We start from the raw sequence: 26,812 nt of genomic DNA, 5'->3' as shown, positions 1-26,812 counted from the left end.
TTCAGATGATTTAGTCTAAGATTTTTATTCAAAAGATTTAGTCTGTTAGTATTGTTTGAATCAAGATAATTAGTATTACTATTATTTTCATTTGGGAATTCGAAATTCTGATTGATCAAATTTAATATTATCAATGGAAATTGAAACATCTTTTTCCGACGTGTTCAAAATAGGTACAATTGCGTAATTATTTCTAATTTGTGTAACACATGTTCCAATGAAAACATGGTTTAACTTTTATTGGGTCATATATTATGCCTGTCGAATTTCCAGTATTAAACGATTTTACCTTAATTATCGATTCTGAAAGACTTTTAATTGAGTAATTATGTGTTAGTTAATAATCTGTTATTTTAGTTTTTCNTGTGTTAGTTAATAATCTGTTATTTTAATTTTTTCACCAAAGTAAAATTGTAACTCTTTTTTATTTAAATCAATATATTTAACATAATCTTTAAGAAAATCATAGCCCAGAATACCATGAGATTTTATATTGAAATCATTTGGTACAATGTAAAATACATGAGTTATTGTTTTGTTTCCAATTTTAAAATTAATCTTTGTGTAACCTAAGCTTTTTGTTTTCCCATTTATGCCTTCGAGAGTAGTACAAGAATTAGCCCAATATCTATGACCTTTAGGTAACTCTCCTATTTTTATTAGACTAGCTTGGGCTCCACTGTCGATCATAAAATTAATATTTTTACCTATATCGCATGAAAATATTATACAATATGGAGTATCAGTTTTTAAAGTCGTATTTAAAATAGAAATTTGTTTTGAATCGTTAACATTTAAATTTTTACTCATACTAGGCTCGTTTTTATGAGAATTTTTTAATTTGTAACATTCGTCTTTAATATGAAAGATCTTCTTGCAGTATGTACAAAATTTTTTTTTATTATTATTGTTACTATTTTTATTAAGTGTATTGTTATTCCCGTTATTGATACTTTTATTATTTTTGAAATAGTTGTTCTTGTTATTACTATTATCACGAAAAAAACAATTTGAAGTTTCATGGTTTTTCTTATGGCAAAAATTACAAAATTTATTAGAATTACTCGTAAAAGAGTATTTAGAGAGGTTGTTTTCTGTATCAATACGAATCTCTTCTTGTCTAGCAATAGCAATTGCTTCATTTATATTTTTAGGATTATTAGATAATATTATAATTTTAATCTGATTATTGTATAGGCCTCTTTTAAATGCACCTAACGCTTGGTCTTCACACATATTTCTTATTGCTTCTTTTTGTATTTTACATTTTAATTTATTTGTATAAGCATGATATAATTTAATTTCTAATTTTTCCACTCTGTCACCGAAATCACTAACTTTTTCGTTTTTATATTGCCTAATGGTTTGCAATTCTACGGATAGTTGATCTGGACGAATTTCTTCCCCGAAATATTCAATAAACAATTCCCTAAGTTCTGACCAGTCTTTTAATTCTACTGAATTAACAATTTCTTTTGCTTTTCCATTTATTTTTAGTTTAATAGCCAAAAAGAGTTGTTTATGTTGCTCTTCGGCTGCAAGTAAAAATATATCATCTACAGCGCTTAAAAGTTGGTTTAATTTACTAGAATGACCCTCGAAAGGTTCATCTACTAGTTGGGTTAGTTCAAAAATAGAGAATGTTTTATCAGCCATTTTAAAAGGAGAATTAAATTTTATGCGAACAAATTTTTAAAAGATTATTTAAAATTTATTTTATAATATATCTTATAATACCAATATTTTACAAAGGGAAACTTAATTAATTTAAAGCTTATAGTTTAACTTAAGGCTAGGTACAAAATAAAATGTTACCAGAAAAGTGCTAAGAACGCCAAATATTTCATGATTTTCTTGAGGTTGTTTTAAGTTCTTCTTTAAAACGCCGATGTGAGGTTTTCCAGAGATTTTCTAATTGTGTGAGATGACCAAATGAATTGAATTAACCAGGGATGCCAAATTCTGTGGTGAACTGGGTTTCTAAGTCCAGTTTCAGCCAGTCGGAAGAGTCAAAGTAAAAATACAATGTAACATTCATTATGAGTACTGATCATTTAATTTGTGATCATGTCCCTTTTTACATTTTAAGATACATGATTAATTACGAATTAATACAAGGTTAAGACAATTTTTAAAGTAAACAAAAACACCATTAAAATATAATCTTTAAAATCTAATTTAAAAGACTATTAAGTATTGCTACATATTAAAAGATGCCGTTCACGACAACTGTAACAGCGATATAATAAAAAAATAAAAAGTTAAAAATAATTTTTAGTTTGATATGCATTAAAATCGTGTTTTTCAGTTTTTTTGACTATAATTGTTACTAGAATAAGTTAGGGACCATTTCACTAAAAATGTAAACCCAAACATGTTGTATTTCCATGTATATATATGAATTAGTAGAAATTATGCACAGCAAACGAAACGAACGTGGTGATAAAGCCGATTTGGCGGGAACATGGTTGTCGATGTCGGTTTAATTGAGAGAATACTCTCTCCTTTTTCGCATCGCTGAATGTTCTATGAAATGTTAAAAATCGTGAACCTAAAAGTAAATTTTTTTTTACTTTTATTGAAAAAATATCAACCGAATCAAACTAAAAACAAATTGTTTAACGATAAAATCGCTTAGTTAAAATCGATAAATCTATAAAAAATCGATTTTTTTTAAAAATTGATTTAAATCACTAAACCATCCTTTGATAATGTTGACAATATGTAGTTTGAATTGACTTATTATTTTATTTAAACTGAAGCATTCCACTTCATGTCCCTAAATTACATATAATGGTTGTCATACTAAATAGATTATCATTATAAATAATAGATAATAGATTAAATTTTTAGTAAACAAAAAAAAAAAAATATAAGCAAATACTTATTAATATAATAATTAAAATAAAAATCTAATGGCTCCCAAGAAAAATGGTTTTAGTGCTTTTTTGCTACATTGTAAAAATGAAGAACTTAAGAATGGTAGGAATATTAATATGAAAGATCTGGTTGATGAACTAGAACCTATTTGGAAAGTAAGTTTTACCAATATTTTATCATTTCTATACTTCCGTTTAAATATTGTATTTTATATTTTTATATTTACAATTGCAGCTTACACATTCTTACTTTTTTATTTCCTATATTTATTCAGTCTCACCCACCCTTCTACCCAGCAGAACCAATAGACTTTTTGCTTCTTAACTTCTCTACATTTGAAAGTGTGGAGAGATAATACCCTATACTGATCTGCCATGTTGACACTGTACTCTCTAAACGTTCTATAAGGGAGAAACGATTAGAACTTCTTACATTATCACCTATATTATCTTGTCCTCACTGACAAAGGAACTCTTCAATGTATTTTAAATTCACTTTAATATCTCTTATTATAATCTTTGGAACATATCTTTAATTTAGAAACTATAGTGTAGAGATGTTTTTAAATTAAGAATATTTAATTTAAATTAAGAATATTCAACCATTTAAATTTAAAAAATTTAAAACGTATATGTATAGACTAGTAAAACTTCTGTTTCATAGCATTTACAAGGTAATTGATTAACTATGTTTCACACAATATCTTTAAAAATTGAAAAATTTTCTATTTATGAGTTAATTGTATCCTATAGTCCAAGGATGGGCAACTCAAAGTTACTAGATGGCCAATTTTTAAAAAATTAAAATCTAGCGGGCCAGAGCATAGAAGCAAAAAAAAAAAATGTACATTTTAATTAACATTTTTTGTTTATAATGTAATAATACAAAAAGGGTTATTAAAATAATTGAATTAAATATAAATAGATATTTGTTTAGTGTGAGTTTTGAGCATGGGTGGCTTCTAGTGACAACGCGGCAAAATCGACTTCTATTTCAGATGAAGAAACACAAAGTAGGTGACTTAAAGTTTCATCTGTAAGTCGATTTCTTTGTTTTGATTTAATATGTTTCATGTTTGAAAATGTACATTCACAAATGTAAGTAGTCCCAAACATGGATGACATTTTTAATGCGAACTCTCGTAAAAGTGGATATTTTAGAATAGGTAATGTTTTCCAAAAGCTTATGTCAATCTCTTTTGTAGATAAACTTTAAAATTGTATGTTGCAATTTGAAAATGTAGCGTGGGCCAGATAAAAATGGCTATAGTATAGTCTATAATTAAAAAAATTAAAAAATTCCTCTTCCCTCTTAGGATTTATTAATATGAGTTTTCTTAATGGTATTATATATGTTTCACTAGCTTAACAGTAAGAAAATAACTGATCAATAACAACTTTTGAACCAGCATTTTAAAAAATATTAGCAGGATATATTATATCCTTATATATATTAGAGCTGGAGCAGTAGTGGTGTTGTAGTGTATTAAAAAAATGTTAATATCTTTAAAAATACTGGTTAAAATTTATTATCAACCTATCATTTTCTTAGTTAAATAATTTTCTTATTTTTAAGCTAATTAAAAATATATATATCTATTAAAAATACTCATGTTATTACTACTTAAAAATAGGGAAAGGACCAATTCTTTTTCTCCAAAATTATACAATATTGAATACTGAAGCTATTAACATCTGAAAAGATAAAATTATTATAAGTTTTATACTTTTGAAGATATTGTGTGAAGTGTATTTAATCAATAACCCTGTCATATAGTGAGTTTGTCCCTTATGCATTATTACCCCATTAGTCCAATCAATTTCTTGTGTATCTCACAAAGGTTTCTAGCATAGTACAACTATAGTACGATAAATGGCAGATTGCAGCAACAAACGAATAATAAACTAGTAAAACTATAAAAAAATCTTGCTTATTTTCAAAGTTTAAACTGGTAAAGAAACTAAAATGGACTATTAGAATTATATAATTTTAAGTGTTTCATGTACATTTAAATATAAATATAATGAGGGTGCTGGTTAGCCATATAAAGAGGTAGGAGAATTGAGTTCCCTTGTGTCTTTATTCACTTTAAGCCTTGTTTGTTATGAATACATAACCATTAGTGCCATTATAAAACAATAGAATGGCTTAATAGTGTTTAAATTTTCAATCAATTCTTACTTTAATTTAATAAATTTAATCAATTTAATTTTAATAATTTAACAATATAGGATATGAATGATGAAAAAAAAAATGTTTACAAAAAAATGGCTGCAGAATTAAATGCTCGTCAGACTAAAGCTCATACTCCTCAACAAATAGAAAGGCTGCATGAAAATAGTGATGATTATTGGATGATGCAAACATATGTGGAAAAAATGTTTCAATTTATACCTGATAATGATCGTATGACTTCCCTTTATATTTGATAGTTTTATTGTAAAATTTGTTACAATGAACATTTTGAAGTGTTACATGAAAATCAGCATAAGTTATTTTTTGTCTCATTTAATATATTTTTCTATAGGAAATTAGATTTAAAAAAATTATTCGGAATAAAAGACAAAATTTTAACTTGTGTATTTCTTATAAAAAATATTAATTTATTTAAATGATAATTTACTCTATCATTCAAATTATTGTCTATAGTAATTTTAATATTTGTTATATTTTTAGAATTGCTAAAAAGAAAATTTATGTTATTACATATTAATTGTCATGCTCATGATGGAGAGCAATATTATTTTCCTGCTGAAATATCTGCTCTAGAATTTTCATTATTAAAAGGTGTAACACGCATGTATCACAAAATAATAGGCATATGTAAGTATTATATGTTAGGTCAGATTTATTATTGGGGAATCATAATTTTTGGTTTTGTATGATAAAAAAATAAAAACCCAGCACAGAAAGTCGCAGTACAGTGGTGACGTGGCATAGTTGGGTCAAGTATAATGATATCTGACAGTGATTAAAATCACTATCATAAAAACCCTTAGATGCAAATCTTTAGATAGTGTTTAATTTTAAAAAATTGGTGGATTATTACAAAAGCTACATGATCTACTATTTCCTTATTTATATCCTGATTAAGATAAAGTATGTCGAATGGAAGAGATATATAAATATTATTTCTCATAAAAAAATTGTATTAATCCATATACTTTTCAATAAGTTAAAGCATTATAAAGTTAAAAATGTAAAAAATAAAATCCAGAATTTTCATACAAAAATAGCATTTGGTAACACTTTCACATTACTGCCCCCCTTTAATTGCAGCCTTGTAAATTAATATTTAAAAGTAAAATTATTTAAAATGTGTTAAAATTTCTTTTATCTCATATATGTGCAATCCATTTAGCTCATCTAATAACACATTGTCACAGTGTGTAGATATGACTGTTTAATTATGTTGTTATATATTTTATTAATCTGGCTATATAGGTTTTCTCTTCCTTCTAGCACATAAAATAGTTAATAATAGATACAATTATTACTAAAATTTTATATCATTATCATCTCCATAGCCTTCATCCAACTTTTAGTTGTCTGATCTACCTTAAAATGATTAGACTAGATTTTTATATTACTGTCAACTTGATGCAACCTCATTATAACTGTGGGAGCTAATATGGGGCTAGATGTGTGTTACTGTTAAAGTTTCCATGTGGTCTCCAATCTAGTAAGGTAGTATCTGAATGTACTGCACACTACCATCTTTACTAAAAATTTCAATATTCTATTAAAATCAATATACACTGTTTAATTAACTGAAAAAGGGCTGAGGTTAACTTATAGTAAGGCATATAGTATCAACAGTACAGTAATTTGAGTTATAGGATATTAATTTTGGGATAATTATAAATGAATTTTGCTGACTATAGATAAACTTGCTTTATTTAAGATTGTAAAACAATCTGATTTCTGTTGCAGCAAAGATTTACCCAAAAGGTTTTGCTGGTGGTATGAGAGAACATTCTGATAAATTTCATCAGATATCTTGTTGGGATGAACACTCAGATAATTATAATGAAATATTATTAGAGTTACTTAGTTTTTTAAAAGTAACTCAAGTCGAATTAAGTATATATTTTTATTGTATTTTAGTTCAATTTTTATTTCCTAGGATGGACAAGTTTTTAATTCAGATTTAGTCGAAGGTAAATTAGATTTACCATATATGTTTACAATAGAAACAGAAAGTGGTTCAAATATGATGAATGCAAAGTCTAGTCTTGAAACTTTATACAGCACTGTTTTTCCAGAGCGTAAGTATAATTATATTAATTATAATCGTCAAACATTAAGATTTATTGCATTTCATGTTAAATGCAAGTTCAATGTGAAGCTATAGATCAATTGGGTTGGATAATGAAGGAAACTATGAGTCTGAAAACTTAATAATACTTTTAATATATTTCATTTTTTATAAAAATTTTACAATTAAATTATTTTAATTAAATTATAGTTTTAAAATTTTAATATAGACAGAATAAATTTAAAAGACATTACATTTTATAGCTTTACAAAAAAAAATTATGATATTAAAATTAGTACATTAAATGAATATGACATTTAAAAATAAAAAGTATTGATCATCAAATCAAGTTAATCTTATATAACATGATTTAGTTATAAACTGAATTAACTACAAAATAAAAATTAATTTTATATATATTTTTTATTGATATATATTTTTTGATTTATTAATTATTAAATCTGTATTTCAGTGTTGAAATAACTTCTAAAATACTGAATTAAAAGATTTTAACAACCAATAATTTTCTAGTAAACTAACTAAATAAAATGAATTTTTTTTATAGATACTTCAGAACGGTATAAATCACTATTCAAAATGGGATCAGTTGAAAGGTTATTCAACGAAATTCTAAAAAGGTTCAATATTCATTTAGATGAAAGATATATTAGATCTGGAATGACCATTCATGACATCCTAGAATCTGATATATATGGGCATGGTCTTGGTTGTATGGTAATTTGAATACAGATAGACATAATCTATGTTTTTACTAATCTTTGGTAATTTTCTGTTCAATAATTTAATTAGTGTTAGAAGAACCAACGTTTATTTTTTTTCAATAGCTTGTTGATATCAGAATTTTTAACAGTATATTTAAGCACATTGTAATATGTCAAATTTACTATAATAATTAGATCATTTGAACTTATATAAAACAAAAATAAAAAAGAAATTTGAATTTTAGAATAATTTATTTTGTTTTCCACAAATTTCATTCGAATAACTTAGGTCCTATTAAAAAAAATTGATTCAAATATCAAAACACAAAAAAAGTACCAAGTCACCATAAAAATAAACTTTTCAGTATAAGGATAAAACCATTTATTTAAAATGCATGAACTTATTACATGAGTCTACTTGATTTCTGTTATTCTTGTGTTATATAGTAATATTAGCCTCAATTGTTTTTGATAAATTTTTATTAAGGGTCCAATGCCATTATCTGCAGTTTTCATTTTACTCAAAACTTCATGTTTTCTTATACAGTTAAATGTAATTATAAAAATCAGTTATATAAATAATAGTATTTAATATACAGAATTTCAAATTATATTATTTAGTATTTTAAGTTTTTTAAGTTATTAAAAAATATGAAGATAACTGTATTTGATGCTTTAATTATTTTAAACAATATTTTTAAATTAATTTAATTATTATTTTAATTTATATTCATTATATTTTATTACCTATGTTTATATCTTTTCATGACTTTATATTTTAGCTTTGATGCGAAGCTGAGAAGGTATTAGTTTTACTATGATGTTTTTTTTTTGTCTGTTACCACTTTTCTCAGCTCTAACCGAAACGATTTCTTTCAACGATACGTCAAAAGATGACAAATCGTATCTAGTCGAAGACATTACTTTCAAAAATTGAAAAAATTTCCCTCGTTCCCGTAAACCTCCAAAAAAATTACAAATTTAAAAATCGCTAATTTTTTTAATTTTTTTTACTTAAAACTGCCATAACTTTTTCAAAGCTGAACAAATCAATATAATTTTGTTTTTCTATAGATACTTGATGTCTTTACCTATTATTCGATATATTTTTTTTTATAAATTTGACCCTTTACCTGCCCACTGGGGGGGATTTAAAATGACAACTTTTGCACAAAAAATTAACTTTTTCAACTTAACTTTGTCTTTATGGTTACCGAATGCAATTTTTGTATGAAAATTCTCGATTTTATATTTTACATTTTTAATTTTATAATGCTATAACTTATTGAAAAGTGTATGGATCAACACAATTTTTTTATTAGAAATAATATTTTTTAATAATCTTTTTTTCATTCGACGTACTTTATCTTAATCAGGATATTAATAAGGAAATAGCAGATCATGTAGCTTTTGTAATTATCCATCAATTTTTTAAAATTAAACACTACAGATTTGCATCGAAGCGTTTTTTTTTATAGTGATTTTAATCAGTCAGATATCATTATACTTGATCCAACTATGCCACGTCACTACTGTGCCGTGAACCCCCTGTACTGGGCTTTTTTTTGCTTAAAAATGTGTTATACCTTTTTTAAAAATTACCAAAACAATATAATTCTTTTAGCTTCGATGCGAAGCTGAGAAGGTATTAATTTTACCATGATATGTTTTTTTTTTTTTTTTATGTCTGTTGCCACTTTTTCTCAGCTTTCACTTGACCGATTTCTTTCAACATTACGTCAAAAGATAACAAATCGTATCTAGTTAAAGACATTACCCTTAAAAATAGAAAAAAATTTTCCTCGTTCCCCGCAAATGGGGGACATCTCCAAAAAAATTACAATTTTTAAAATCGGTAAATTTTGTCAATTTTTTCACTTTTTTTTCTTAAAACTTCCATAACTTTGTCAAAAATTAACAAATCAACATAATTTTTTTTATATTAAAACCTTTTCGCATAATGTCCACTTTAAAACTTTCCTCAGTGCTATATCATACTTTTCTCCTAATCTATAAATACCATACACAGCTTTTTCTTCTATTTCCTAAACTTTTCTATTAGTTGCCACACACAAAATAATGGCTTCATTGTTGACTTACCAGGCATAAATCCAAACTGATTTTTAGATACTCTAAGTCTCATTTTTATTCTCTTATACTTTACCCAATTTTTCATAATATGAAATATTATATGACTCATAAGCTTTTTGAATCTATAATTTCCACACTTCTGTATGTCTCTTCTGCTTTTAAATTTCGACACCACAATAATATTCCTCCATTCATATAGAATTTTTCCTTGTAATGAGGTTTTACTTAAAAGTTCCTTGAACTACCTAATGGCAATACCGCCTAATATTTTCTATTGTTCTCATTGTTACAAACAATGAGAACAATAGAAACCCGTTTCCTGACTTACTAAACACTCTGNATATTCTAATTACTATTAAAATTAATATATTAACACGATTTATTCTAATTAAGAGATATAAAGTATTCATTCCGATTACGAGGGATGATTTCCGTATCGTCATTTTTCGTCACTACCTCCACGTTCCGGTAGTGAGTAATTTACGCGCCTGCTGCTTTCCTTTGATGTGGTAGCCGTTTCTCAGACTCCCTCCCCGGAATCGAACTCTGATTTCCCGTTACAACCAAGATATTGATAGTAACTACTATCATAACATGAAACTAAAAAGTAAAAAATAAATATAATTATTTAAAAATTATTTTTAACTTTTTAGTTCGATGTGCTTTAAAAGCGTGTTTTTTTAGTTTTTTTAAACTATATTTATTTATTTTTCAACAATAGGACAAATAATTACAATTTATATCTAGTTTAAGATATTACACTCAAAAATTGAAAATAAATCCCTTAATCAAATAATAAGTAGCTTAACCAGTTTTATCCACACAAACTAAGAATCATTCATTTCTTATGTTTCTAAAGAATTTATTGTCAAATTAGGTTTTATATGATAATAGTATTCAACTACAAAATGAAATAATTTAACTTTGTAATTTGTTTATTTTTTTACTTTAATTGTGTCTAATACTAGTCTATAATATTCCAAATTTTTTGTAACTTGTTACTATATAAATAATTTCTAAAAAATGATTTTTGATTTCACATGAACTTAACAAAGAATTTTTAGAATTTTGATTAGTTATTTAATAAAGTAAATCATTTAATTCAGTTCTGCATATTTGAATTGTAAACACCAAAAGTTACTTAGAAAGTTACTATGATTTTTATTTAAGTGATTTATTAATAAAATTTCTTGACCGCATATTAATCTTAACAAAACAATTTGTGTTATACTCATAAAATTTTCTATTTAATGATGTCAAATTTAAACTTGCAAGTTGAACTAAAAGTTATGGGAACAAATTCAACTTTTTTTACTATAAAATTTAACAAAACTTTATCCAAAGTTTTTCATCAACTTTAAAGGACAAAAAAAATAGGTTAAGAATGATATGAAAGCACTGATTTCGTAATAATCAGTATTAATTTGACAACTTTTTTTTATAATAATCTGAAAATTTTGTTTTTTTTGTGTTTGTTTTAGTTATTATTTTATGTAATTAGTAATAAAATAAAAAACTAGAAGTGATAGAAAAGTCTAATTGTAGATTTGAAAACAGCACCAAAAGTTGATTTAGAAAAGTATATTTTTGATTCTATAGAAAGTCCTTTGTAGTCCAGTGTATTTATTCATAAGTAACAGAAATATTTTTTTGAAAAGTATTGCATCAAGCTTTTTAAATTTTTATACATGTTAAATGTAAAGAAATATAAAACTAATTTATTATTTTTATAATTACTCTGTATAATTTACAATATTATATTTATACTTATGAATATCAATTTTATATTAAATGAAGGAAATAAGAATTGATGTTACTTTTGGAATAATCCACCAATTTTTAAAATTAAACACTATCTACAGATTTGCATTTGCATCCAAAAAATTTAGGAGTTTATTTTGTCTTCACGGTTAAAAAGGCTACTGTATGCTATTTTTATGTTAAAATCCTTGATTTTATATTTTACATTTTTAACTTTAAAATGCTATAACTTTTTGAAAAATGTATGGATAAATACAATTTTTTCATGAAAAGTAGTATTTATATACATCTTTCATTCAACATACTTTTTTTTTAATTTGGACCATTTCCCTTAATACAGGGGGGTTTAAAACATAAAAATGCATAAAGAAAGTAGAACTTTTACACTTAAATTTTGAAAGTGTTTCAGAAAGTCTGACACTTATATATATCTTAAATTAAAGCTTATATAATGTACTTTATTATGAAAAAAAAAATTCAGATTTATTTTGTCTTCACGGTGAAAATGTCTTTTTGTGTGAAAATTCTCGATTTTATATTTTACATTTTTAACTTATATTTCTATAACTTTTTGAAAAATGTATAGATCAATATAATTTTTTCATTTGAAACACTTTTTGAAATTTATTTATAAATAACAAACTTTTTTTTTTAAGTATTGTAGACCTTCAACCTTTATATACGTTTGCCATAAAATTAATAACTACTTTATAGTTTTTTATAATTTCGCCAAAAAAATTACAATACTAAATTATTAAATATCAATTTCATACTATATTTAATTGCTACATTTAATATTTATTCATATATAAAACTTATAAATCATAAAACTTGTAATCACGATATTAATAAGGAAATAGGAGATCATGTTGCTTTTGTAATAATTCACCAATTTTGTAATATTAAACACTATCTACAGATTTGCATCGGAGCGATTTCATGATAGTGATTTTAACCACTGTCAGATTAAATCTATACTGGACCCAACTATACCACATCCCAATTGTGCTGAGTTTTCTTATTGAAATGTTTTTTTAAATTTAAGGATAGTCATATTATAGATAATTTTTGAAGTAAAATTTTAATACCAAAAACTCAGTTTTAATTTATTTGTTACGTTTATACAGCATTTTGAAATTTGTTAAATTTTGATTTTTCTTTTCAATTTTCCTATGTTATCACATGTTAGTCCATATAATGTAAAGAACGGAATTAAACATTATCTTTTTACGTTATTTACTAGTAACAGTACTCGAATTTTTTTCCATAAACTTATATGGTTTCTTATTGCCTTCTTTACTAAAAATATGTAATAAATAACATATTATCTTACTTAAAGCATATTAACTTATAATAATTTATATATTACAATTTTATAGTATCATGAACTAAAGGAGATTGCATATAAATGTTCAAAGTCGCGTATTCTTCAATGGATGTCAAATATGTGTAAACATATACATGATTATACTGGTCTTGAACTTATTCCTGGAAGACATGTAGCAGTTTTGTTGAGGGATGGATCAAGAATGGTATTGCTTTAATTTCTATACTGTTCACAAAATTAATTATAAATATAACATTCTAATAAAGTGATTTTTAATATTACAAAGATTATTGAAAATGAAGAAGTACCACTTACTAGAACTGATCTCAAAATGAAATCATTAACCGAATATATTGACTATCAAGAAGATTTTTAATTAATTTTTTTCTATTAACATGATTTAAAATTTAATTTATTTTTTTTTTAAATCTAATGTATCATTTTCTTTTTAATATTTTGTTTGACTTGTTATTATAATTAAAGTACTTAAATATGATTTTTTTAAGAATTTAAATCAATTATTATCTTTAAAAATAATAAGTGAACAGTTTAATAATATTTCCAATTACTATTATTAACATTTTTGCTAAAAATTTAGTGTTTAATGATTTGTTAATAATTTAATTACTATAATACTTATTTAATTAAAATTTGGTACTTTTATAATAGTATTTTTGAGATTAATTTTAATTCACTCATAATATTTATTTTGACTTAATATCTATATTTAAAGAATATTGCAAATATAAGTGTCGCTATTAGCATAGTGGCAATGTATAAACCGTGAAAAAAGCAAAAAAAAAAAAATTGGTTACAAGAGCATTACATTTTTTCCTAATCAAATATAAATTATAACATTGGAGCAGTAAGGAAAAAAACAAATAAAAACTCTTACGTATTAACAAAACATTTCCTTGTATTTATTGCATAAAAATTTTTTCCGTAAGAATAAAAAAAAAATAGTGACCTACATAATTCAGGTAATTTTTAGCCCAAAAATTGTTCATTATACTAACTAACAAAAATAAACATTTTTTTACATAAGTATCAGAATCAATAATTAATTTTTCTTCTTATAATTATTAAAATTATCGTATCTACTGGGCTCCGTCAAGCTGGAGCTCCGCCTCAGACTTGGAACCTTACTAGCCTCACGCCTCTTCGTGGCGTAAGCCTCTTTGGAGCTTCATAAGTAGGCCACTGGTTCCGGTAGGCGTACGCCGAACACAATAAATTACTTGCAGGAAAAAAATTTATTAAAAATCAGTGTCAGTATAAAAAAAATATTTATCTTTTTCCTCTCGTTAATCCTAACTACTTGGGGTTGGCCAAGATAAAAAAAATATATTAAAAATTTAATTATTTAAATCAGGAAAATTCAAAAAGACAATATAGTAAAATATTGCATTGGGTATAAGGTTGACATTTGTTAATGAGATATTCCCCTTGGATGTATTTAAAAATTATTTCAGGAGAGTATTTAATTTTTTTTACTTTGGTAAACATGCTATAGATTTTTTTGCTAAAAATAAAAGTGATAATCAAAAAAATGATTATTAGGCCCATATTTCTAAGAAATTGCTTATAAAAATATTGAGGGCTCTGGTTCAAGGGAAACAATCGCCCACATCACCCTGAAATACGCTGCTGGTATACACAATAATTATTAATATTCTAATTATAATAATTGTATTAATATTATAGAATAATAACAAAAAAAATTGACAAGTTATTATTCCTGGGAATATGTAAAAAATGCAATTTTGATAAAAATATTGGTTACTATGATTTGACGTTGGACAGCATAGTTGTCCTAGATGAATCCCAAATTTTACGATAAAATCATAAACTTTTACATCATATATGAGATAAATACAATTAATACTTATAACCGTTCAGAAATTTATGTATAACTTTTCAAAGAATCCTTGATAAAATATAAAAAATTATTGCCATGAGCAAATACAAAATCGTATTCTAATATAAACTCTTCGTGGACATAAAAAAAAATTAAGTTCAAAGCGAAAAAAGTACATTTGAACAATAAGCTAATTATAAAACCAAAGTTAAAATATATATATATATATAACAATAAACTTGATTAAATATATCAACAAATTTTATATTATAAACATATTTGAACATATTGAAAAACATAACAGAAAGTATCTGTATACTAAATAAACTAAACATAGTATGTAAAAATAACAAATATAATATCTAAACAAAAAGATAATCTAACCCAAAAAATTCATATATGACAACTATCACATGTATTAAAAATCCATTTTCTACAAACTCGAAGACAATATAAATGCACAAAAAGGAGTCAATACCCTTATTCAGAACAATCGCATGATTGCTTTAATACAAAAAAGCTCGTAGAACGGTGAAAAATGAACGGATTGAATTAATTTTTTTAAGAAATGTCTTTGGGCTGATCTGGTGAAAATTTCAAACCTTAAATCGTAAAACGCTGGCGTAAGCAATCGTTTTTCTCGAAAACGGTCGAAATATTAGAAAACTCATGGTTGAGCGGTAAAAATTTTCAGACCTTCACCAATAATTTTCCTAGGGTTTGAACAAGTACTTTTGTTGAAAAAAAATTGTTTTGAAAATCCGAGGATGCTGAGTGATATGTATTTGAACCGGTTTATCGGAATTGTTACCGCCGTTCGGTGGTATCTTTTTGTTTAATACTAGTTGTATATTATACACACATGTGTTGCATCATTCGTGTCACCTCATCATACATATAAGTGGCGACGACTGGATTTTTTTTTTTGTATACTGTGTTTTAAAATATCAAATTAAAATAAATACCAATGTCTGGTATAGCAAATTTTATTTCGGCATTCGAGCCAGAGCGGGAGCAGTTTAAAAATTATTTAGACCGATTAGAAGCACAGTTAATCGTGCTAAAAGTCAAAGAGGGAGATAAGGAAAATTATTTAATTGCATATATTGGTCCTGAAACGTATAATCATTTGAAAGTAGCATGTTTGCCGGACGAACCGGGTGATAAAGTCTATGATGAATTAATCACTATCCTTGAAGGAATTTTCTCTCCGCGTCGATTAGTAGTGAGTGAACGATTTAAATTTAATCAACGTGTTCAACGGGCAGGTGAATCTATCCAAGAATTCATCGATAGTTTAAAAAATTTAGCAAAATCTTGCAAATTCGACACCTTTTTAGACGACGCGTTGCGGGATCGTTTTATTGTTGGTCTGAAGGATGAATCAATACAACGCAAATTACTTGCCGAGAAGACTTTAAAGTTTGAAAAAGCATGTGAAATTGCCTTAAATTCCGAATTAGTCGGTAGTCAAACTAGCTAAATAAACCAGTGATATTCGCAAATTAATGCGGTTACTAAATCGTACGTGGAATTTAAGAAAAACACAAATAATACCACGATGGTGTTTAATAAAAATATAAACAAGTTCCAAGGGAAAACTAGTAAATTTAGTACTCGAAGTAGTCCATCAAATCATAATTACGTCAGGGATCAGCCGCAGAATCAGTCATCTCAAGGTAGTGATGATAAAAAATAGCAGTAGCAGCTATAATAGTACTGCTATTTTACAGTCGCAGACTGCTATTCAGTGTAAATAATAGCAGTGATTGCTAAATTTCGTAATTTATGTTTTTCAACAGTCTACACTGTATTATAACTGCTACACTGCTACTATATTATAACTCATAATATAATGGAAAATAGCAGAAGCTATAGAGCGGCAGGCTTGGTGTTATGTATGATATTTGATAATGCGCATTCGACATTAGCTGTTAAGCGTCTAAAATGTTTCTGTTATCAACGCTTATCCAGTTACCAGATATCAATATCTAATACGGCAAATACAGTTTTATCGGTAAAAACAAAAACCACAATAGTCAATATTACATTTTACAAATCTAGTATTATCAATTATTGTAAAATGATACCAAATATTGTCTTACGATTCATTGTTAAATAAATAAAATAAAACTATCAAAAACAAACAATCAACTATACCCTATGATATGTAGAAGAAGAATGTGCTTCATTTGTATTATCTTATAGACATAAGAGTTGGTATAATAATTCAACATGTTAATACCAGTCTAGAAATGGAATTTTATTGTTTATTTTTATATTTTTCATTCATACATTTAATTATGAAACATACTAAGCATAGCTTTTATTAATCTTGTCTGANTACTAAACATAGCTTTTATTAGTCTTGTCTGAACATGCACATTCAGAGAAATAGGCATAGTTGGAAAAATGATATATGTCATCTCTCCATAATGTCATAAAAGATTAAACAATATGCAATGTAATAATGTATAATAATAATAATTAATAGTTTAAAAATAAAAATGTTTTGGTCTATTTAGTAATGTTTTATTTACTATGTTTTAATCTATACACCACCCATCCAAAATACATTTTCAATTCAACATAAAATACTTGGTACTGTACTAAGATACATTTTAGCTTTGATGCGAAGCTGAGAAGGTATTAATTTTANTTTTTTTAATTAATAAAGTACTTGAAACACTAACGACAGTTTTTTCAAGTATGATAATAATCATATTAATTTATTTATTTATGAAAAACAATACATAACATTTTAAATTGTATAGAAAATAAAATAAAAAAATATACTTCCCAATAAGCATTTTTAATTAATTAATTGTTTTTTATTAAATATAGTAATATAAGGAACTAATATAAAATTTCCTAAAAAATAAAGTCCAAACACATTTTGCTTTTTTGACCAATCACAATTTTCAATTTGCTTGAATTTAGAGTTGATAATTCTTTAAATCTAATATTTATTATACTCATATTAAATAGTACAAATCCTAATGTCCGTTTTATTCATTTAGAAAAAATATTTTTGAAATAAAGCCCATAAATATGATTGTTAATTGAAGTTCACATTATTTTTCAGTCTACAATTATTAATATATTTATGTCAAATGGTTCACCTTCACAGTTCACACTAACATGGCTTAAACATTATATATATATTAATGTAATATTAGAACCGTTGAATATCATAGTATCATACGCCAGTTGAATAAATTATACATCATACTGCCCGCCATCAATGCCTTGAGCCCATGGCCCTAACGAAAATAATGATTTCTACAGTGTTATTGCTAATTGCTATAAACATTAGCTGTTAATAACTAAAAATTAATGATAAGCATTATGCTACGAGCTGTTTTTACAAAATAGCAATAGCTGCTATTTTTTACTGCTATTTTAAAATAGCAATAGCATTTAAATGTTAAAAAAAAAATAGCAGTTTACCATCACTATCTCAAGGTAATGGTCAGTCAGGCAGTGTTTTTGGCGTGGAAGAAATCATGATCATCGTACGATGATAACAGACATTTTCTAAAGCGGGATACACAATTACTGGAAGCTGTAATAGACTTAAAGTTAAAAATTCAGAGATGTTACTGTTTTTAAATAGTAATTTTTTTATTAAAAATATAATTTTAGAAGACGTTTTTTATGTAGTTTAATAATTTAACAACATAATTATTATGTTATAAATTATTTAAAATTTTAAGAAGAAATTGAAAATATTTTTTGAAATAAATATTGTTTTGAAGATATTTTTAATTTTGTAATATACTTATATAATTAAAAAAAAATAGTATGTTATTTAATATATTGGTTAACAACATGATAGTTTTATACTTTAATAATTGATTACGCCTCATATTAACTTGGCCAAAATACGGTATGTGTCTAAAAAATACGGTTACTTATTTATTCTGTTGTAAGGTATCTATTTTTTTCATTAAAATTTAATATTATGCCTATCAATATTTCTGTATTATTACTGCTAAAAAAAAAAATTCTTATCGAAAAATTTTCCGAAAAGCATTCGCGCCTTATTACCTGATGAGTAAATGACATCACGTCCGCGTAGGTACAACTGTTTATATGATCAATAAATAATGGTTTGATTTTGGTAACGGGTCGCAATGAAGGTACTCAATTACAAAAAAGTAAAAGTACCGTGGTACCAAGTACTCTGTAATCGTTACTTTTAAGTAACTGTACCGAAAGAAATGATTCCACTAAAGGAACGAAAATTCCCACCACTAGTTGACACACATGGATACAATGATACTTTCTAGTAAATGCGTGGCATTTTGTCAAGTATCATTATTAGGTATATCCACAGTCGTCCTATGAGTAATTTATAGAGGCCGCTGCCTATCTTTATCTATACCAGTGGTTCTCAACGGGGGCGATATCGCCCCCCAGTGGGCAGTGAAGTGTCACTGGGGGGCATTGAACTAGTTTTGGGTGATAGAAGGGCGGAAAGCGTGTTCACGCAAAAACGTTGTACATGGTGCAACCTAAAAATAATTCATACTTGATAATCCATATAATTACTATTAGTTACTAATAGGTACTATATGTTGAACAATGCACAATAATTTATATTTCATTGTTGACAAATTTATTATCTTTATTATTTTAGCGATTGTGCGTGGACATTATATTTTATTATAGGTAACCTATATTAACCAACTTTTTAGTACACCGTTTGATTTGACCCGCGTATGTTGTATTAGTTTTCGTTATTATACTCGTAATATTCAGTCTATTAAAAACGTGTTTTTTAAAACAAATTTTCCGTTTCATAAAATTGTATTTTCAAAAAATGTCGGATGCAAAAAGAAAATGCCGTCAATATAATACGACGTATTTAAAGTTCGGATTTATTCCATTGTCATCCAACATGCAGCTTCCAATGTGTTTACTTTGTAACAAAGTGTTCTCCAATGAGGCAATGAAACCATCTCGTTTGCAGGAATATTTGCAAAAAGTTAATTCTGACAAACAGAATAAAGATTAGTCGTTTTTCACAAATATTAGGGACAAGTTTCGGAAGACGTCATCGGTCTCAGGCTTATTCACAGGCTCATCAAAACAATGCGATGGTGGTTTGATTGCTTCTTCTAATATATCAAAATTGATTACAAAATCTAGAAAAACCCATACCATAGGTGAAGAGTTAATACTTCCAGCTGTCAAAGAAACGGTTTTACACTATTTTGCCTCACACAGTGTAATCAAAAAAGTCCCATTAAGCAAAGATACTGTGCGACGGTGAATCGATGAAATGGCGGAAGATGTCGAAATTTCATTATGTGAACTTCTAGTATCCACCCAATTTTCACTTCAAATCGACGAATCAACATTACTGAGTAATGAGGCTTTACTATTGGCATACGTCCGGTTTGTAAAGGAAGGAAAAATCGTTCAAGAGATGCTTTTTGCAAGAACCTTGGTTACTGATACTTAAGGTGAATCNAAAACCTTGGTTACTGATACTAAAGGTGAATCTATTTTCAATATAGTCAAAGACTTTTTTAAAGAAAAAAATGTTCCTCTTAAAAACGTTATATCTATTATCACTGATGGAGCACCTGCAATGATAAGACGTCATCGTAGGTCGAATGAATGAAATACCCAGTATTTAAGCTATTCACTGCGTAATTCACAGACAATATTTAGTTGCAAAAAACCTCAGTGACCATTTCTATCAGTCATTACAATATGTCATATCTACTGTGAATAAAATTCGTAGTAATTCGTTGAACAATCGACTATTTACAAAGCTATGTAAAGAAAACGACGCAGAATTCAATCGTTTGCTTTTACACACCGAAGTTCGCTGGCTCTCCAAAGGTGCCTGTCTCAATAGGTTTTGGAACCTTTTCGATTCTGTGCTTGAGTTTCTTGAAGAGAAAGATGTACAGCTCAGAAACAGGTTGATTCTGTTTAAAAGCGATGTTGTTTATATGACCGATTTATTCGCAAAGTTTAATGGCATTAATTTGCAACTGCAAGGTGACGAGCTCAATTTAATAACGTCAAAATCGGTTATTTCTACATTCCAAAAAATTTGACTTAGTAGAAAACCAATTTTGGTCGCCAAGAGTTCAACCAGTTTCCAGTCTTGCCTGATCTGCACAAAACCAGTGAAATATGTTTCAACAACATACAAGTTTACTATCAACATCTCGAGTCTTTACATATGGACTTTTCAGAACGTTTTAAGGATATTTTGTCGTTGGAAGTTCCTCAATGGGTCATGAATCCTTTTATAAATATTGAGAGAGCAGAGGTACAAATTCAATAAGAACTAATTGAACTTTCAACTAATGAAACATTGAAATCCAGTTCCAATGGTAGTGATCGGCTCACGGAATTTTGGCTTCAAACTAACATAACTCATCATTATCCTGGACTGTGGAGTCTCGTTAAAAAAATTTTAATAGCTTTTTCTTCCTCATATCTCGTCGATCGAGAGTTCAGCACTGTAACAGATTTAATTACAAAGAGGAATCGACTCGATATCATGACAAGAGGAGACTTATGACTTATGTTAACCAGTATCGAACCTAATGTCGAAAAACTGGCTAAAAACTACCAAGTTCCATCATCTCACTGAAATGATTTCAGTTAGACATGATGTCTACACATACAATAAAAGCAATATTTTTTTTAAATAAACTAAAAAAATGTACTTATTATTATAAAATAAAATTAATAAATTATTAAGTTTTTTTTCAAATGTTTAATTTAATTACTTTACTAATACTATAATTAAAGAAATATGAAAAATAAAACATAAATGAAAACATTAGTTATGAGATAATTATTCAAATTTTCCAAATCATTAACTTCCTTCCTATCTCTCAGTCCATATCATTAATTATAGAATTTTCACATAGAGGGTCGTTAAAGAATTGATTCCTACTCAAGGGGGCGGTAACATAAAAAAGGTTGAGAAACACTGATCTATACCATATGACCTGATATGTGATAACACTTTAAAGATAATAATTTTGAATATTTATTTAGCCAAAGTAATTTTGAAATTTAAATCATTATTATTACCTTAGGTCTATTTAAATACTTTAATTTTATACTTTATTATTGCATGCATAGATTATTTTTGAAGCTATAGAATAAATATGAGTGATCCTCCAGATGATCAAACTATCAAGTCAAAAGATGAAACTTATATTCAATTAGTTAACCGAATTTTCAGTAATGAGCCATTTAAAGAAAAAATGATGATGCCAACTGTTATGGGACGACCAGTTATAAAAACTGTAGAAGAAAAATTCCTAGATTCTGTTACAGAAAGTTGTATATTTAAATCGTTACTGAGTGGCGTAATGGGTAAATAAAACATTTATTTAAATCAGTACTTATTTTATACTTAAAAAACTGTTCTTATTTTATAGATTGTCACCTTATTCTTTGTTTTCTATTCTATAAACCTTTTAAAGTCGGATTTAACACTACTATAATTTTTTAAAAAACGTTTTCTTTTAAAAGTACTGTATTTTATGAATTTTGTATCTTTGTGATACTATTTTTATAATTTTAAATTTAAAGCTAAAAGTATGATTCATGTATGAATAAATATTGTGCATATATATAAAAAAATATTAATCATTGATATTCGAAACTAGTGAACAATTTTTATAATTAAATGATGTTTTGAAAAATACAACCAGTCTAATAAAAAAAATTGTTTTTGAAATGATACTTGATAAAAAATTTTATTTAAAGGAAAACTTTTTGTGGATTTGTTGCATTTTGTATAACTATTCAATTAATGTTACCTTATTGAAGTTGTCCCAAAATTATAAAATAACTAAGGGGTTGAAAAATATATTTTTACTAACTAATTATTATTTATAAAACTGTTTGGTAATTTATTCTATATTGAAAAATTATAGACAAAAATTTAGAAAAAGTATAAGATTAAACCTATCATTCGATATAGACCTAACTTAATAACCCAATTATCCTTCTTAATAATATAGAATGTTCTCTATTGTTTTATTTTGCTCTGAATTAAGATAAAGCAACATTTTTACTTTCTCAAGGAAAATATTATTTTTATCAAAAATTGAAGTAAAGTTAATATGTCAACTTTGATATTATTTTAATGTTACCTATATTTTCCTGTTTTATTAATTAATTATGTACAAACGTTTTAAGTTATAATAAACCAATGTAGAACCAAAAAAATGTATAAACAAAAAAAAATTAATTTTTTCCAATTACTTTTATTAAATTTTGTTTTTAAATCGTGTAACTTTGGAGTTACTTTAATTAAAATTATAACTTCTAATTTTAAAAGTTCTATTATTATAATAATAAATTCTACAAAAAAAAAAAAACTAAATAATTTAGTTTAAAAAATAAAACATTTTTTGGTTAATATATTTCTTTGATCATACATCAACAAATTGAAGTTTATAAAATTTAGAATTGTGTTAACTTAAAATAGTAAAAATTATTCTTTTAAGTCAATAATTTTTATTATTACCAAATCCAACCATAATTAAATAAAGTTTTGTAAACTAATTGATAAACCCACTAAACTAAGAGGAAGAAATTGAATGTAACAATTTGTGCATTTCAATTAGTTAAAAAAAAATTGTATAAATGTTTCAGAATTATACATTGTTTATTAATATTAATCCTTGAGATTCTAAACCCCATTTTATTAAAAGATTCAAATATTTTTTTAAAGTGAGCTGGATTGCCACAATTATTGTGCCCTCTTGGTTTTATCCTCTCAGTCTTTCTCTGTTTTTAATATATTTATATACTGGTCTCTGGTTATTTTAAAATTCAAATTTATTTTAATAGGTTTTGCTCTTGGAGGTGCTATTGGTCTCTTTACATCAAGTGTCAACCCATCTATTAAACCTCCTGGGCAACAGGAAACTGTAAGAGAAATTTTACGTGAAATGAAAACATCATCCATAGGATATGCTAAAAATTTTGCATTACTTGGTGCAGTATTTTCTGGTGTAGAGTGTACAGTAGAAACCGTATGTTAAATAATATTCAACAAAACATATTATGAAATAACCGAAATAAGGAAATTAATATAAAAAGATATATCAGTAATCAACTTTTACATTATTACCATAATTTGAGTTAAAAATAATTATTTTTTTCTTTGATTTTCTTTATTATAATATAGTGTTAATATAATATATCCTTGCGCTTATTAATGACCTATTTTTTTTTAGCAAGTTATTTTTTTACTTATAAAATGATTACAGTGAAAACAACTTATGATTTATGCTCTCATTTTTTATTCAAGATTTCTGGTTGTATATATTATTGCACTAAAATAGTAAATATTTTATATGTTATAGTATAGAGGAAAGTCTGATTGGAAGAATGGTACTTATGCTGGAGGTATTACTGGAGGTTTAATAGGATTTAGAGGTATGTACATTATTAAGGTCTGTATTTTAATGCATTTTTAAAATTATTTTTCCATTAAAACAATTTTTATAATTATATATTTAATTTATAAAATAAAAAATTCAAAACTATTTCATTTTTTGGGATTGTTCTATTTGTTATAATCTAAAAGAAAATATTTGGGCAAAAATTTGATTATAAAAAAAAAAAAATTTCTTTAGATTTTGAAAAAATAATTGTTTAATTATTAAATGTTTTTAAATAATTTATATAAAAAAAAAATTAAACTTAAAAAAATGCGTTTAAAATAAAAAATTTGTTTAGTAGTCATTTTTTAAAGTTTTTAATAGTATTTTTGAAAGCATTTAATTCTGGCCCATATAACATGTAATATCTTATGTCTCAATTTACTAATATAATGTATATTTTTTAATTTTTGGTATTATATATAGCTGGAGCCAAAGCAGGATTACTTGGAGCATTGGGTTTTGCTACATTTTCAACAGCTATAGATTATTATATGCGTAATTCTTATTAATTGTTATTTTATAGTTGAGTAACATTATATATATATAAGATGTTAAAAATAGTCATACAAATAAAAGATTCTTTGTAATTATTATTAAAAACAATAATAATAAATTTTAATTTGCTATACTTTCAATTGAGTTTTAATAAAATAGCACTAATACAAGATTAACTAAAGAAAAATAACAAATTATATCATAACAATAGAGATGTTTATTCCAACAATGACACAATTTTTTTCTTTTTTTTACTTTTTAACAAAATAATACATAGCAAAAACAAAATTACATAAACTGATTAGTCCAACTTAAGCGGACAATTGGTTGAAATTTTGGTGGGCTAGAATACTTAGTAAAGTGACCTGCAAGAACTTCACCGCCACACCCACAATTAGTCACACAACAAATGTCATTAATAATATAAATCAAATATATATGAAGAATGAAACAGATCTAACAGACTCATATAACCTATGACCCACTTACACAATTTATATTTTTTCTTTTTAATCAATTTTTACTATGTAGTTTTATATTTAAATACGTTTTATCTTATTTTTCGGAATTACAAAAAATATTTTAAAAATTAATTTTAACTTCGATGTGAAGCTGGAGAAAGTATTAATTTTATTATGATATGTTTCAGTGGCGTACACAGAAATTAAATTTGGGGGAGGTTTTTTGAAATTTAAAGAAAATTAAATGTGACACTGCCCATATTGTTCCCTCACAAAAATTTCTATTTTCGATTACTTTATTGTGGAAATATTTAAAAGTATGGTATGATCTTTTTTATTGTTATTACTTATTATTTATTGTCCAAAATTGTCGCTTAGCTTATAAAATTTTTTTTGGGGGGGGGGTTCAACCCACCACCTTGCGTACGCCAATGATGTGTATTTATTTGTGTCTTTTGCTGTAGAGGACGACATAGTCGGAACAAGTATAGATAATATCTTACAATGGATAAAATTACTATCATAAAAAACACTTCGATTCCAATTTATAGAGAGTAAATAATTATCAGGGAGAATTATTCGATTTTTAAAAAAATAGATTAGCTACTAATTCAATAAGTTATGGCAATTTTTAGAAAAAAATATCAAAATTAACCAATTTTAAAAATTGTAATTTTTTTGGAGATTTTCATCATTTACGGAAAACGAGGGAACTAATTTCAGTTTTTGAGGGTAATGTCTTCCTCTAGATATGTATGTAACCTTTTAACGTATCCCTGAGAAAAATCGATCTAATGAAAGATGAGAAAAAGTAGTGGCAGACACAAAAAAAAGTAAAAATATCATCGTAAAATAAAAACATTCTCAGCTTCGCATCGAAGCTAAAAACAATTACAAAAATGTGGTTTGAAAACAACAAAAAACTATTATTAAAGTATTTGATTTTAAGCCGCCATTTACTGATTTTCTAATACTACATTTTACTTGTTACTTTTTTTTCTCAAACTTTTATGGTGTATTATTATATATGATATATCTAAAAAATAAAAAAAACATTTTCAGCTTCGATATGAAGCTAAGACGGTATTAATTTTACCATGATGTATTTATTTATTTATTTTTTTTTTTTGTATCTGTCGCTACTTTTTCTCAGATCACGCTTGACCGATTTTTCTCGACAATATATAAAAAAAAAAAATAAAAAAAAAAACACATCATGGTAAAATTAATACCTTCTCAGCTTCGCATCGAAGCTAAAATCACAAATCATATCTAGTTGAAGACATTACCCTCAAAAATTGAAAAATTTTCCCTCATTCCACGCAAATTGAGGAAATCTCCAAAAAAATTACAATTTTAAAAATCGGTAACTTTTGTCATTTTTTTCACTTTTTTTTCTTAAAACTTCCATAACTTTTTCAAAAATTAACAAAACAACATAATTTTTTAGCTTCGATGCGAAGCTGAGAAGGTATTGGTTTTACTAAGATGTGTTTTTTTTTTTTTTTTTTTT

The 26,812-nt window shown here is 25.8% G+C and overlaps 3 protein-coding genes across 3 annotated transcripts; all 3 read left to right on the top strand.

Moving 5' to 3' along the window:
• Positions 1-2,742: 2,742 nt before the first annotated feature.
• On the top strand, positions 2,743-13,946 carry LOC126897711 (protein maelstrom). Its single transcript, XM_050671512.1, has 8 exons — positions 2,743-3,035; positions 5,112-5,286; positions 5,557-5,703; positions 6,814-6,944; positions 7,007-7,148; positions 7,704-7,873; positions 13,092-13,244; positions 13,326-13,946. The coding sequence occupies exons 1-8, from the start codon at positions 2,916-2,918 to the stop codon at positions 13,413-13,415; spliced, it is 1,128 nt and encodes a 375-aa protein (XP_050527469.1). The 5' UTR covers positions 2,743-2,915; the 3' UTR covers positions 13,416-13,946.
• A 1,878-nt stretch (positions 13,947-15,824) lies between these two features.
• Positions 15,825-17,233, top strand: LOC126897721 (uncharacterized). The gene has a single exon (XM_050671532.1). The coding sequence runs from the start codon at positions 15,865-15,867 to the stop codon at positions 16,378-16,380; it is 516 nt and encodes a 171-aa protein (XP_050527489.1). The 5' UTR covers positions 15,825-15,864; the 3' UTR covers positions 16,381-17,233.
• A 4,671-nt stretch (positions 17,234-21,904) lies between these two features.
• LOC126897719 (mitochondrial import inner membrane translocase subunit Tim22) lies at positions 21,905-24,978 on the top strand. The gene is made up of 5 exons (XM_050671528.1): positions 21,905-21,937; positions 22,020-22,256; positions 23,745-23,929; positions 24,263-24,335; positions 24,767-24,978. Exons 2-5 carry the CDS (start codon positions 22,046-22,048, stop codon positions 24,850-24,852), a joined length of 555 nt encoding a protein of 184 aa, XP_050527485.1. The 5' UTR covers positions 21,905-21,937; positions 22,020-22,045; the 3' UTR covers positions 24,853-24,978.
• The last annotated feature ends 1,834 nt before the right edge of the window (positions 24,979-26,812 follow it).

This window comes from Daktulosphaira vitifoliae, unplaced genomic scaffold (genome assembly GCF_025091365.1).
Source record: "Daktulosphaira vitifoliae isolate Bord-2020 unplaced genomic scaffold, ASM2509136v1 Scaffold_2, whole genome shotgun sequence".
NCBI classification, from domain to species: domain Eukaryota; kingdom Metazoa; phylum Arthropoda; class Insecta; order Hemiptera; family Phylloxeridae; genus Daktulosphaira; species Daktulosphaira vitifoliae.
The sequence above is the reverse complement of the archived record's forward strand: the minus strand, read 5'-3'. Positions and strand labels throughout refer to the sequence as shown.